Here is a 15843-nt window from a genome sequence, read left to right as displayed (position 1 = left end):
CGTCTGCAGTGATATCAGAGGCAGGTTGATAAAGTCTTGATGAGAAAGGAGAGAAGTTGTGCTGAAAATGTTTCCTGATGGCGTCCTGAGGAGAAATGAGCCCAGAGAACAGAGCTGCTGGTTGCTTCCTGCTGCAGGAACTGCTCAGACTGGTCTGGCTGAGTGGGAGTCAGAGGAAAGTTCACCTGCTGACGTCTGAAGACATGAAGCCTTCTCATGACTCCCAGTGTGAACACAAACACTCTGCTGCTGTTTAAATGGCTTCATTGTTGTTCTGCTGATCCAGGTTCTGTTCAGCTCTGATGGAACCACAACCTGCTTTAACTGGGAACCAACTGGACTCTTCATTGCTGGAGATTTGTCTCCCTCTGGTGGTGAAAAGATAAACTGCATGATGTCTGATTATTAAACCCATTTGCTGCGTTTTTAAATGATCCAAACATGTCAGTGATGGTAAAAAGTGAGCAGAACCAGAGTCAGTTCTAAGCTTTCATTTATCAGGACATGAATAAAAGATCATCTGTTCCTCAGCAGCTCTTAAAATGAGGGAAATACAACAGCAGCACAGATTCCATTGGGTCATTATTTAGTGAACAGAACCAGAAGCAGAACCCTGAAGCAGTGAGTGAAAAACTAAGTCCATCCTTTCTGCTTCCACAGCAGGTCAGAGGCTCAGTAGCTGCAAGGAGCTGCTGATCACATGACAATCTGCACTTTAACCATTTTTAGCCCTTTAACACTAAACAACAATTAGTTGATGCTTTGGTGGAATTATGGCATCAAAACAGAAACAGAAAAACAAGATAAAAACCAAGAATCCACTAAAAATACAAACTAACACCAAATAATGCTAAAAACCCATCAAAGTAACAAAGTAAACTGTAGTCCTTAATATCAGCACACTGCTGCTGCTAAAATGAGCCGTTGTTCTAATGCAGATTATTACTAGAGCTCCTAGAGAATTATTTCTCCTTATTTTAGTGCTGCTGAGCAGAGTGTCGACAGTCTCTGGTTAAAATCAGCATCAGCTGAGGATGTTCTGAAGATCCAGGTTGAAACCCTGATTTCATTTCAAACCATCAAAGTGAATTTAAAGTCAGAGTCAGAGAAAAGAGCAGAGAGGAGGCAGCTTGCTCCAAACTCCTTCTTTCCACCTGCAGCTGTTTTCCAGCTGTTCTCCACAGGTGGAGGCTGGATGTTTGGGAGGAGAGAAGCGGCACATTATAGCTCCAGATGTTCACAGCTGGATTCTTCCCACAGCAGCTGGAACAATTGCACAGATGAAATGATTGAGTCCTGAAAAATGGGATGTTTGGATGTGATCAGGTCTGCAGATGCCACTGACTGGGATTTGTGAAGAAAATGTCTCTCAGAGCTGTGAAGAGCTGTGCTTCTTTAGAGGGAAAGCTCTGAAATCTTCACTCCTCCCATCCAGTGGTGTTCAGGTGGGCTCAATGGAGCGCACCCAGCAGGACTTGATCTGAATCAACTCCATTTGATTTCTAAGCACAAAGAAAAAGCCTCTAACAGTTCTGTGTGTATTGATGGAAAATGGCTTTTAGTAAAAAGCTCCAAGTGTGGATCAGATTTCTGAGCTTCAGCAGCAACCAGAACTGTTGCTTAAAGCTGAAGTTAGAAGTCAGAGAAAAGCTGCAAAAGAAAATCAAAGCAGCGACTCAGACGTTCTTTCCTTCCATGAAGCTCATTGATTGTTGGCAACACATCACACACAGCACAGTAGAAACATGAAGCTTCTGCTTTTAAAAGCAACTCATGGCTTTCATCTTTTCAGCTTTTAGTGCAACACAAACATCTGGACTAAAACTGATCTGAGAGCAGCTTCTGGTTCCTGAATAACGGCTCTGGAACGTTGATTTCTGCACTTTTCCAGCATCTGGAACATTCCAGCTCCACAGTTCACATGTTAGCTTGCTGTCAATGTTGCTAGTAAACCTTTAGTACGTGTTCAGTGGACAATTTGGATTCAGCTTGACAGGAGAACACCTCCAGATGTTACTCAACACATTTCATTAAGATATGATGTGGAATTTCACATTTAAAGCTCATCAACATGTGACTTTACAGTTCTATTGATCAAAACTGCTGAGGTTTACATTGCCACACTATGTACATACTAATTACACAGAAAATAAAACAAGGTCCAGAAAAAGCTGAACTAGAAACAGGTAAGTATAAAATGTTGAAATGATGAAGAACATTTCCATAGTTTGCTGCCACAGAACTTTGGTTCCAACAACACAATAGACGGTTCCAGCTGGATTCCCTCAGAGCTTTCAGGACATCTTCTTGTCAGCCTAGGCACGGCTCATGGAACCATCTGCCACACGTGTCCCTGGATCTGCACAACAACTTACAGAATATACACATTAGGGGACAAGGAGGTGGCTTTTGCTGGCTTCATACTATCTTTTCATCGTCACATTTGGTTATTGAACAACTACAGAACGGGTCAAGCTATGTTCCAGAAAATGAGTTTTTATCAAATCAATAAATGATTAAAATCTGGGAGTCAGCCCCAGGTAAGATGGCCGCCACATCAGCTCAGCTACTGGGAAGCTTAATGAAATGAACTGAAAGAATTTCACATGTATTGTTTTCTAGATTTCTGTGGAGGTAAATGTTCTTCATCCAAACACTGACTTCTACAGCCAATCACTTTACTACCTTTGGAACACAGAGAAATGACTTTTAAAAGTCACAGCTGCTTCTTTGATGAAGTTATCTCAGTAATATGTTCATAGGAAACTCTCCTGAAGTAATCCCTGGGGATTTTCCCTCACCACATCATCATTATCATCATTATCTTTTTTACAGTGTATTCTAAATACTGATATATCTATAACAATGGCACATAAAACATGTGAACACAAATCGCTTCATTTCACATATTTCACTAAAACAGTACATCCAATAACATCCAATTAAAGGTAATATTATTATTTTTTCATTTTAAAACCCTTGATGATCTGCTCTCCCTCAATGACTGTTAGAGCTGTATTTTTACTTTATGCTCTAAAACTAAGTCAGTTCACAGATTCACAACGTTCTGAATAAGCATTGTTACTGAGGTACAGGTATACAAATGACTAAATAATTACAAATGCTAATGCGAGTGAGCAATCAGGCCTTCATCTGACTTAGTAGCTGACTAAGCTGGCATTTAGTTACCTGCAGACAATCTGAAAGCCGTCTACTGTTTTCATGTTGCAGATCCTGCTGAGGATTAGCTGAATATAGCATGATCACACGTCCATTATGACACCATGAAATGCTCCACATGCTGAGGATTCAGTTACTAAACGGCAGAAAATCAGCACCAAACAATACATTTACTCAGCCAGTTTGTAACTGGAGGCTCTGGCTGCTTTTACCATAGAACACAAGGAGCAGTTGTTCCATGAATCAAAGTCTACAATGGCAGAAAATAGGTAACATCACCTTTATGGTTCCATGTGTTCCATCCACTAAGATCAGCTCCATGTTCAGAGGTCACACTACCACATCTTCATAGAAAACAAGCTTCCATCCTTTTCTGTTGCTGCTATGTGTTAAACTACAGGATCATTGTTATCTGTCAACATCCAGATCATATTTATAATGAAGCAATGCAGTTTGCAGACAATCCCAATGAAGTGTGACAGAGTTTGTGAAAACCAAATGATCTGCTGAAGCTAGATGTGGCCAGCAAGGCAACAGGGATGCAGCTACGCTGTTTTTCTCTGCCCACATCATCCAACCTATTGCTGGGACATTTACAGTAAAGCTTAACACTTCAGGGCCAACCTAAAAACCTGCCTTTGTTACACATGCACAGAATCTTTATTACTACATATAGACCAACATTTTAAGCTTTGCTCATTTTGAAGAAGATTCTTGACATTCTTTGGAAGAGTTAAATGTGACAGTGATGTGTGTTTGAAATGTGAAATAAATGCAGTTTATGTAAATAGTAAATGGTTTCATATTTATGAAGGTGTGCTGTGAATCCTTGAATAAATAGCTTTTTACCTCTTGGTGCACCTTTTAAATTCTTTTTTGTCTGGGCCATCTTTTCAACTACCTTAGTGATTTCAACCAGATGTTGACAGTGAACACCTCATGCGTATACGGAGCTCTAGAATGATTCCAGTTGCTTTATGTCGTTGCCGTTGCTCTCTCTAGCTGCCCTTTTGTCTTCTAATGCTCCAGTTTAGTTCAACTCTGGCTAGATTTCACCGTGTTGACTCCAAACTTGTTGCAGTCCGCCCTCATCATTCTTCCTTCAGCCAAGATGCGGCTGACACTCATGTTTGTGTGGAAGCAGAATAATAATCAAATAATAATGAGAAGCTGCTGCATATGTCTCTATGCTTGCATCCAAAGCCTTGAGTGAAGGCGTATCATGAAGGGGAGAAGTTGCCAGGTTCCATATTTCATAAACTGTTTCTGTTGGGACTCAACTGGATGGCGTAATGCCCAAAGCTTCTGACCACAGATGTGCTTAATGCCACAATTTCTGCCATGCAGTGAGAGGCGTTTTAGTACCAAATGTTTCCCTCCTACATGCACTCTGGACTGGAAACACTGAGAGCTACTTTTTAGGATCTGATTGAATGTGACTTTGTAAAGAGCCTTGAGATGACGTGTTGTGAACTGGCGCTATAGAAATAAAATCTAATTGAAGTGAAAACATTTTAGTGTGGTTATTGTGGAGCATTACCTGATCACTGCTTGTTCCACAGGCTAAAAAACATTCTTTGGGGATTTAACAGGACATGAAGTTTCTTTTTCTTTGTCTCTATGTAACTATAAATGTCATCAAATAGTCGGCTTTTATCACTTCCATGCGTTTCAAATTCCACATGACATAAATGTCTTAATGTGGGCGTGGCCAGCAGATTTTGTAGCATCTCCCTAAACAGAGCTTAGACACTGAAACAAGGTTTACCACTTTGCAATATACTCTAGTTGCATATTCTATATATTAGCTCTACATGGCAATATTTAGCCCTAAAATCCCTGCCTGGTCATACCTGATGCCGTCAGTATTTGTTCACCCAGAGCAACTCTTTCCTTTTCCATGTTCTTTTTGATGTAGAAAAGCTGATGGCTGGAATATTTGGAAAAGCTTTCCTCACTTCCCTTGTGATCTAAAAAAAGGCAGAATATTAATTTTGTATTATTTGTAATATTCAACAGTTTGTTTCTGTTGTAGTTCCATATTTCTGCCAGCAGGGAGCGTATTCACAACTACAAGCTCTACGCGCTTCTTCTTTTGTCTTTTTTCTCTTTGCGCTGATGCCGTTACTGCAGTTTAGAGAGAGTTAGAACAGGAGGCGTCAATATAACTAGTTACTAAGTAAATACTGATTAAAACTGTGTTATATCTTGAGTTATTGATCCTAGGAGATTATCTGCACCTGCCAGGAGGGTTTCTGGTTGCGGGACATCACCGTGTTGTTGTGTTTTGTCGAGTGAAAACTGCGGTGAGTAATGATGATTAGCGCTTAGCATAGCATGCTAACTACTGCTGATTCTGGCTGATTGCTCACTGATTTCATGGAGAAAGTATCTTTGTTATATTGTTATGCTTGGAGACGATGTTTAAAACCAGCTGGAGACAGATGAAGGTATATGTGTGAATTGAGGATGTAAAAAGTTGTGTTTTGTGTAAATTATCTGTGTTAATTGAGCTATTGCTGCATGTGATTTGTACTATTACTATATGCCAACTAATGCTATATAGTTAAGCGAGCTGGTTTTATGAGCTAAAACAAGCAACAGTTTGCTTTTGAGTTATTGAGAGACAGTAATTTAATGAATGATTAACAAACATGATTGAAATGTGATTTAAAATAATTCATATACACCATTTTGTGTGTGTGAGCTGTTTAAAAATGAATTTTATAGCTCTGTGTGCTACTTTGTCAATTTGAATGGTTCACGTTCATTGATTTAAGATTAAAAAGAGGATAAATACTGTACAGTTGATTTGGGTAAATGTATAAAAAGAGAAAGAGATTAATGTAAAAGCTGCTGCTCTATGCAGGTTGTTTTTTTGTATGAGTCGGTTTTGATCACTGATCTCTATTATACACTGGAGTGCTAATAGCCGCTGTTAGAACGAGTCGCTGTGAAGCCACCAGCCGCCATATTGGTACTCCCTATTTTCCTCCAGTAACTAGGGAATATGTGTGCTACAGCATCGAATAACGAGGATTTTCTCATGTTCAGGGGGGCTTAAAAGTTTTAAAATGTCAAATGCCATATACTTTTATGTTATGTTCTAAAACTATCAAGTACTGAGAAAGTCATGTGCTGAAATATTTTGCTTTTTATTTATTTAAATATATATATAAGATAAATGTATAAATAACAATACACAAACATATATTGACATATGTGTGTGTGTGTGTATATATATATATATATATATATATATATATATATATATATATATATATATATATATATATATATTTATTTATAAATATATTTATTTATTTTAGCTTGCAGCAAGAGTGACTGATTTGTAATGTTTGTTGCTAATCCAAAGCCTGGTATGTTACAGTTTACGATGGCTAAAGCGATGGCAGAGGTCAGAGGTCACTCTTCAATAAACTAAAGAGAGAAAGAAGTTTGGTTATTGGAGCGTCGTTATCTGGCTGTCTAGCTGCTGAATAAATAAATAAATCAGGAAAACTCAGGGTGAGGACAGCACAGCTGCTTTAACAGTTTTTTTCTCCACTCTTGGTCTCTTCAGATTGTAGCCGGGGCTGCTGTCCAGGAAGTAGGGCGCTGTGCGCTGGTTCTCTTGCCCATATATGGAAGAGGCGGTGACAGAGCACACCTGGTGGGGGTGAGACAGGTAATGAGCGTCTACATTTAAAAACACGTACAGTCATGGCCAAAAGTATTGAGAATGATTCAAATGTTAATATTTACAAAGTGTACTGCTTCAGTTTTTATAACGGCAATTTGCATAAACTCCAGAATGTTATAAAGAATGATCAACGTAACAGCAATTAATTGCAAAGTCAATATTTGCCTAGAAAATGAACTTTATCCCCCAAAACACATTTCAACTTTATTGCAGCGCTGCCTTAAAAGGACCAGCTAACATGGTTTCAGTGATTGCTCCATTAACACAGGTGTGGGTGGTGATGAGGACAGGGCTGGAGATCAATCTGTCATGATTAAGTAAGAATGGCACCACTGGACACTTTAAAAAGAGGCTGGTGCTTGGCATCATTGTTTCTCTTCTGTGAACCATGGTTATCTCTAAAGAAACACGTGCAGTCATCATTTCACTGCACAAAAATGGCCTAACAGGAAAGAGAATCACAGCTAGAAAGATTGCACCTCAGTCAACATTCTATCGCATCATCAAGAACTTCAAGGAGAGAGTTTCCATTGTTGCCAAAAAGGCTCCAGGGCGCCCAAGAAAGACCAGCAAGCTCCAGGACCGTCTCTTAAAAGTGTTTCAGCTGCGGGATCGGGCTACCAGCAGTGCAGAGCTTGCTCAGGAATGGCAGCAGGCAGGTGTGAGTGCATCTGCACGCACTGTGAGGCGGACACTCTTGGAGCAAGGCCTGGTCTCAAGGAGGGCAGCAAAGAAGCCCCTTCTCTCCAGGAAAAACATCACGGACAGACTGATATTCTGCAAAAGGTACAGGGAGTGGACTGCTGAGGACTGGGGTAAAGTCATTTTCTCTGATCAATCCCCTTTCCCATTGTTTGGGACATCTGGAAAACAGCTTGTTGGGAGAAGACGAGGTGAGCGCTACCACCAGTCTTGTCTCATGTCAACTGTAAAGCATCCTGAAACCATTCATGTGTGGGGTTGCTTCTCAGCCAAGGGAGTCGGCTCTCTCACAGTCTTACCTAAAAACACAGCCATGAATAAAGAATGGTACCAGAATGTCCTCCGAGAGCAACTTCTCCCAACCGTCCAGGAGCAGTTTGATGATGAACAATGCCTTTTCCAGCATGATGGAGCACCTTGCCATAAAGCAAAGGTGATATCTAACTGGCTCAGGGAACAAAACATAGAGATTTTGGGTCCATGGCCTGGAAACTCTTTATGGAGAGACAAAAATCCTGGTGCTCTGGTAACATAAATGATTTATTCAGGAAATCTGAAATGACTGAAGACGACAGATGTAAAATCAATGAGATGTTCTATATGGTAAAAAGGCACAAGGTGCTGACATCAGATCTGGAACTAAATGGAAAGAAGAAGGTGAAAAAATTCATCTTATTTTAGTGACCTAGAAAAAAATAGGCCAGAGAGAAAGAACATATATTCATTAATTATAGACAACAAAGAATTCACAGATCATAAAGTTATTTGAGAGGAAATTCACATATTTTACTCAACTTTATATTTATCTGAATACAATCCAATGAACTCCAACATTTTCTAGATAAAAATCAAAGAACATTTCCCAATAATAGATGTAGCTTTGAAGGAAAACTGTGAATCTGGTTTTAGACTGGAAGAATTAGACAGAATGATGAAAAAACTGCTGCACTGATCACAGATCAGTTAAAAGATGATTTATCTCAGATTATAAGTGAAACACAGTCTGGTTTTCTTAAAGAGAGATCTATCCACAACAAGCTGAGACTGGTTCTAGATCTGCTGGACTAAGAACATCTGATGGAGGATGACGGAGTCGTTTTCTGTCTGGATTTTTATTAAGCTTTCTATGCTTGAACAGCCCTTTATCTAAAAAGCTTTGGAGTATTTTGCTTTTGGAGAAAAGTTTAAAACAACTCCAGTAGCTTTACACCCCTGATACTCTTTGTGCGGCTCGTCATGCCTGATCTGGCAGCTTGCAGCTCATAATCCTGTATAAAACTATAACACAGCCAAGGCAATAAATATTTAGGTGGTAGCGTCTTCTTTACGGCCTGTTCACAACGCTGCCACGCTTGATGACTGACGTGAAGCTAGCGCACATCCTCGGCCTTCAGCATCACTAGGTTACATGAGCAAAATGGATGGATTTCTACTAAAAAAGGGACAAAAAGCAGATGGACAGAGCCACAGTGTTGTAGGTAACACAGAGGATAAAGATTCAGAGGACGAGGAAGATGAAATTCAACAGGAAGATGACGCGGGAGAGGGGGCAAGCAGGCAGGAGCACATTCACAGTAAAAAGATCAAGATACGTGGAATACAAGACGAGCAGCGAAGGTTTCAGGACAAATGGACAGAGGAATTTTTCTTTGTTCTTCACAGCAAGAATCCTCTGTGCTTAATATGCAAACAAACCCGTGTGTGTTTCACACCAAGTAACTTAGAGCGCCATTTCAAAACCAGGCATCTAAAATTCAATGAAAGTTCCCCAACTGGCAGTGAACTGAGAAAGAGAAAAATAACAGAGCTTAGCGCATTGCCTGAGCAACAACTAAACCTTCTCCACAGGACAACTTCTACAGCAGAGCCTTTAACAGAGGCATCTTTTCAGGCTGCGGGGATTTAGGCAAGGGCCAAAAAGCCATTCTAGGACGCTGAGATAGTGAAAGACTGCTTTTTAGCCTCAGCAGAAATAATGTTTGCAGACTTTGACAACAAGGATGCAGTTGTTAATCAAATAAAAGCATTACAACTGTCTGATTCAACAATAATGAGACGGATGGAGGATAGTGGACGGGACATAGGTGAGCAGCTGCTGACTGAGCTGCGCGCAGTGCCCTGTTTCAGCATGGCTCTGGATGAAAGCACGGATATCAGCCATAATGAGCAGCTGTGTGTTTGGCTGAGCTTCCCCAAAGAAAACACTTTGAAGGAGCAAATGTTGGCCTTAGTTCTGCTTCTTGGCCAAACCACAGGTGAGGATGTTCTGAATGCACTGTTGATTTTTTTTAAAATCAAAACCATCTAAGCTGGTCCAAACTTCAAGTGTACTGATGGAGCTCCAAGCATGGAAACACTAGCCTGAGTTAAATTCATTTTCAATAAACTTTTAATGTAAAATATATTGACTGTGCTGTTTTTTAATGTGGGGTAGCCAGTATTTAGGTAAAATGGTTTATTTATGTCAGTGACTTGGTAAATTGTGGTAACAGTGGCTCTCCTCTTGACCTTAGTCTGCCAATATGGCTCCTGCGAAAAAATGAGTGACTATCACTGCTTTACACGGACATCAATAGATCAGCATTTTACCTTCAGGAACTTCTAAAGGTTTTGATGTTAAAAGAGGAATCCATCAATGTTGTTTCACCTCTGATGTTTATTATGGTGACGGAGTTGTTAGCAACTTTTATAAAAATAATTAAAGTATGGAAACGTTAAATGTGATGGAAGCTCCCTGGTAATTACTCAACTAGCAGATGACATGACCCTGTTCTTAAAAGACAAAACACAAACTTCAAAGGTGCTGAAGGAGATAAAAAATGTTCTAAAGCCTCTGGTCTGCATTTGAATATGAAAAATGTGAAATAATGATTATTCAGGATGAATAAAATTGTTCTCAACAGTTGGCTCCAGAAAGATTTATCTATTTTTGGACGTATTCTACTCATTAAAATGGAAAGTTTATATTGTCTCATTTATCCAGCTGTTTCATGTTCAATATCTGATAAAAATGATTTCAAAGTTAAATCAGGAAAACTTTAATTTCATTTGGAGAATCAGATGCCATTACATCAGGAGGCGACATAGTTAAATATTAAGAAGGAGGAGACTTAAATCTGATTGATTTTGATCCAATCAACGGTTTTATTAAACTCAAATGATTACAGAGTTTCATTAAAAATTACAAAAGTCTCTGGTATAATTTTCTTCTTACTATTTTTGAAGCTATTGGGATTACATTACTGATGAGATGTGACTTTAAAATCTTTAAATTACCAATCAAACAATCAGACTTTCATAAACAGGTTCTGCAATGTTGGAATTCCTCCTGCTGTGGTTCTACTAACTAAAGCCATGATATCATATTCTATATGATAGGGAGGAGGGAGGCGGGGGACATTGAGTCTGAATGGACCATGTTCCGCGCCTCTATTGTTGAGGCGGCTAGTCGGGGCTGTGGCCGCAAGGTTGTCGGTGCATGTCGTGGCAGCAACCCTCGAACCCACTGGTGGACACCAGCGGTGATGGAAGCCGTCAAGCTGAAGAAGGAGTCCTACCGGGCTTTTTTGGCCTGTGGGACTCCGGAAGCAGCTGATGTGTACCCGCAGTCGAAGCAACAGGCGGCTCGGCTGTTCGCCGAGGCAAAAACTCGGGCGTGGGAAGAGTTCGGAGAGGCCATGGAGAAAGACTTCCGTACGGCTTCGAAGCGATTCTGGTCCACTATCCGGCGTCTCAGGAGGGGGAAGCACTGCAGTACCAACACGGTTTACAGTGGGGGTGGTGTGCTGCTGACCTCGACTCGGGACGTCGTGCTTCGGTGGGCGGAATACTTCGAAGACCTCTGTGTTGGTTAACGCAGCTCTGCAGCATTGCGTGGACATCGGGGGCAGTTCCCCTGGATTGGCAGACTGGGGTGGTGGTCCCCCTATTTAAAAAGGGGGACCGGAGGGTGTGTTCCAACTACAGAGGAATCACACTCTTAAGCCTCCCTGGTAAGGTCTATTCAGGGGTTCTGGAAAGGAGGGTCCGTCGGATAGTTGAATCTCGGATTCAGGAAGAGCAGTGTGGTTTTCTTCCTGGCCGTGGAACACTGGACCAGCTCTATACCCTCAGCAGGATTCTGGAGGGGGCATGGGAGTTTGCCCAACCAGTCTACATGTGCTTTGTGGATCTGGAGAAGGCATTCGACCGTGTCCCCCGAGGGATCCTGTGGGGGGTACTCCGGGAGTATGGAGTACCGGACCCTTTAATAAGGGCTGTCAGGTCTCCGTACGACCTGTGTCAGAGTCTGGTCCGCATTGCCGGCAGTAAGTCGGACTCGTTTCCAGTGGGAGTTGGACTCTGCCAAGGTTGCCCTTTGTCACCGATTCTGTTCATAACTTTTATGGACAGAATTTCTAGGCGCAGCCAAGGTGTTGAGGGGATCCGTTTTGGTGGCCTTAGGATTGTGTCTCTGCTATTCAGTGCCTCCAAATCTGAGACCATGGTCTAGACCGGAAAAGGGTAGAGTGCCTTCTCCGGGTTGGGGAGGATGTGCTGCCCCTAGTGGAGGAGTAGAGCCGCTGCTCCTCCACGTCGAGAGGAGCCAATTGAGGTGGCTCGGGCATCTGGTTAGGATGCCTCCTGGACGCCTCCCTGGTGAGGTGTTCCGGGCACGTCCCACCGGGAGGAGGCCCAGGGGAAGACCCAGGACACACTGGAGGGACTATGTCTCCCGGCTGGCCTGGGAACGCCTTGGGATTCCTCCGGAGGAGCTGGCCCAAGTGGCCGGGGAGAGGGACGTCTGGGCCTCCCTACTGAAGCTGCTACCCCCGCGACCCGACCCCGGATAAGCGGAAGAAGACGGACGGACGGACGGATATCATATTCTGCAGTTACTTCAATAAAACCATCTTTGATTATAAATGGCTGTGACTTTATAGACAGAAAATGTAATAAGTTCATCAGAAACACTGACTTCATCTTTCTTTCCATCAACCCTAAGAAGAAAACACTTTAAAGCTGTGATGATTTCTCATTAAAGAAAATCAGAACCAAATATTTTTCTTTTCCACTCCCACTGAAAGTCAAAGAGATTCATTTCTAAATTAAGTATGTAAGTAACTTTAACCTTCTAATGGTAATGGCTTGTTTTTTCACACTATGTTGTTTGTTTTACATTTTAATATACTCTCTTTGTACATTTTCTGCTCAGTTTATCTTGTTAATAATGCACATTTTGTGTTTGTGAACTAGCCTTGATAAGGAACACTTCATAAATAAAAACTTCTAACATGTGGAGAACAGCGTGAAGAAAACATAAACACAAAAGTGTAGTTCTGAGAAATGTTCCCAGTCAGAAAGGCCAGAAAAAGCAGAAGCTGAACGGCGCTGTGTGCTAAGCTAGCATTAGCTCCACTTTGAGCTGCAGAACCTTTGTGGAGGAAACCCTGCCGCATAAATAAAAAGGCAAATGAAAGCATACAGGAACACCCAGGAATAAAAACCTATGAAAAAACACAGACCAAGAAGTTAAAGTAGAATGTACAGCAAAGGAAAACCCACATAGACCAGAAACACTGAGAAATCTAAAAATGACAAAAATAAATAAAACAACCGATTTTCAGAAAAATGGAAAACCTGCAGCCAACAGCATTAATGTAAATACTTATTAGGCCTGTTGGGAGTAGTAATAATTATAAATACCAGCAGCTGGAAAGAAGGATCTGTCATAACGCCCCTTTATTTGCCCAGAATTTAACAGTCTCTCTCTGAAGGAGCTCTCTAGCTCTGTTTTCATTTTTATAAATGTAACCAATCAAAGGTATAACAGTACTAGCAGTTTAATATATTCAAGCTCTATACTGTAACTATTCATATCATAATTTGACTATAAATACAATTCAGTCAGGACCATTTTATAAAATGTTCAGCGTTCTAATTAGATTTTATTTGACAATCTGCTTCAAATCAGACCAAGCAGCAAGTTCTTCCCTCCAGAGCCAAGTTTTCATGGTTTTTACCAACGATTTAACCCACATACAGAACTCACACAGGAGATCAACACAGTTTTTTAAAGGTTTATTGAAACAAATGATGCAAGTTGTCAGGAATCCTGAAATGGGAGCTCGGACCGGGGGCAGCAGAGGCTTGGGGTGGAGGTGGAGATCCACCAGGGAGGAATAAGCGGGGTCTGTTCCAGGAGGCAGGTGAGTCTTCAGATGGATCTGGATCTGGAGTAGGGAAACACGGTGGAGGGTGAGCAGGGCGCCATCGCAGGAGGGCTGAGGCCAAAATGCCCGGAGGCTGCCAGCTGGGACTTGAGAATCTGGAAGTCTTCTGGAAGATCTGCAGGCGGGTTCAGGCGCTGGGAAACTGATCCAGAACAGGATCAGGAGCACGCAGGCTAGAACCACTGTGAGGAAAGACTCTGGTAAAGAAGTGCTGGCAGCCGACTCCTCTTCTCCTCCTGCTGATGAGGTCTGATGGAGAACACCTGTGCCTCACCCAGCCACCATGCTCACTGGACGCCATTTAGTGGAGGAAGAAGAAGAAGACTACACCCAGAGGGACAAAGTCTCCCAGAGCCTGAGACAAATGTTGCTGCATATTTACAATATACAAAAGGAAGATTTAACATGTGAATGTAAAAAGTGTTTAGAAAAATAGGAGCCGACAGAAACAGATAATGTCCAGAGATTGAGAAAAACTGGCCAACATTTCAATGAAGTCTGACCGATGAATGAAAGTAAAAAACCAAGAGAGAAAGTCAACATGCTGATATTCAGAGTGAAGCTTTGACTGGAAACAGGCAGAAAAACAACATGTGGAATAATCCCAGCTTCCATCTTTAAAGGACTGGAAGAGGAAGAAGTTTCCAAGGAATCATTTAGAAGAGTTTCACAAAGAAACAGATTAAATCCATGAATGCGAAAACGTGTTTCTGAGTGAAAGAGACAGACATGAACAGACTGAACTATCTGTTCAACAGGGAGAGGCTTTCTCTGACAGGAGGAGACTCTTTAGACTCAATCAGCACAGAAACACTGAGGATCCAGAACTGGACAAAAAATTCAATAAGGAACCAGAACTGGACCAGAGCCCAAAGCCAGGAAGCAGAGGTTCAGTGAATGTGGTGTTGAAGGTGTGGAGGTGGATCAGTGAGTCAGAGGAGACTCTGTAGAAGGACAGAATACCAGCAGGACAGTCCACATACACTGCTACTCTGTTGGAGACGGAGGAGGAGATACATGTTTCTCTGTTATTGTGAAGGACATAGTAACCATCATGACCATAGCAGTTCAGACTCCAAGACTGATCATTGGATCCAAACCCACAGTCTCTACTGTTTCCTCTCCTCCTGATTCTTCTGTAACTCACTGATATATCAACTCCTCCTCTCCACTCGACCTCCCAGTAACAGCGACCAGTCAGACCAGTTCTACACAGCAGCTGAGGACGATCAAATCTGTCTGGATGATCAGGATATGACTGAAGCTCCTTCTCACATGTCACCTTCCTGTTATCTTCAGACAGTTTGAGTTTTCTGTTCACTGTGTTTGTGTCAATTGTGAGTTGACAGGAATCTGATGGAGAGAACAAAGACAATCCAGCTGCAGTTATTGATCATTTATTGACACTTTGATGATGACTCCTGAATGAGTGATGGACAGTTTGAAGATGGTTGAATGTGAGCTGCTTTGTTGTCATGAATCAAATGAAAAACACACTTACACTTCCTCAGACCTGGTGTCAACCATCGGACTCCAGCAGGCTCCACCCTGAAAGGAGGAGGAGGGTCAGACCATCAGTCTCTTTCAGCAGCAAACATGGACATTACATGTCTCTCAGACACACATTGTCCTCCACTAAGAAAGGACCAGTCTAACATTTGGACACGTCCACTTGTTGTAAAAGTCCAGAGAAAGAAAGAAGAGCTGAGAGCAGACAGACACCTGGGTTCTGATGATGATGATGATGATGATGATGATGATGATGATGATGATGATGGAAACATTACAACCTGCAGTGGATTTAGTATCGCTGTGGGAAATTCACATGCTCTGTGCTGCAGCGCTTTGATTGGCTGAGATCAGAAATGGAGCAGGTTTTAAAAGAGAAGGGCCGACCTCTTCATGAACTAAGTGACCCTCTGTGGCTGGCAGACCTGGCATCTTTAGTTGATCTTACCCATCATCTCAATACACTGAACAAGAAGCTACAAGGCAAAGAACAGCTGGTGCCACACCTGTATGCACACCTGAAAGCCTTCTGGGTAA

The 15843-nt window shown here is 41.8% G+C and overlaps 1 protein-coding gene across 1 annotated transcript; it reads right to left on the bottom strand.

Moving 5' to 3' along the window:
• Positions 1-14544: 14544 nt before the first annotated feature.
• On the bottom strand, positions 14545-15133 carry LOC118560446 (neoverrucotoxin subunit alpha-like; the record flags this gene model as incomplete). The annotated part of the gene is made up of 1 exon (XM_036131437.1): positions 14545-15133. A coding segment is annotated over one exon (537 nt), but the record flags the coding sequence as incomplete, so codon positions are not given.
• Positions 15134-15843: the final 710 nt, after the last annotated feature.

This window comes from Fundulus heteroclitus, unplaced genomic scaffold (genome assembly GCF_011125445.2).
Source record: "Fundulus heteroclitus isolate FHET01 unplaced genomic scaffold, MU-UCD_Fhet_4.1 scaffold_43, whole genome shotgun sequence".
Classification (NCBI taxonomy): domain Eukaryota; kingdom Metazoa; phylum Chordata; class Actinopteri; order Cyprinodontiformes; family Fundulidae; genus Fundulus; species Fundulus heteroclitus.
Note: the sequence above shows the minus strand (reverse complement) of the source record. Positions and strands in the feature narration are given on the sequence as shown.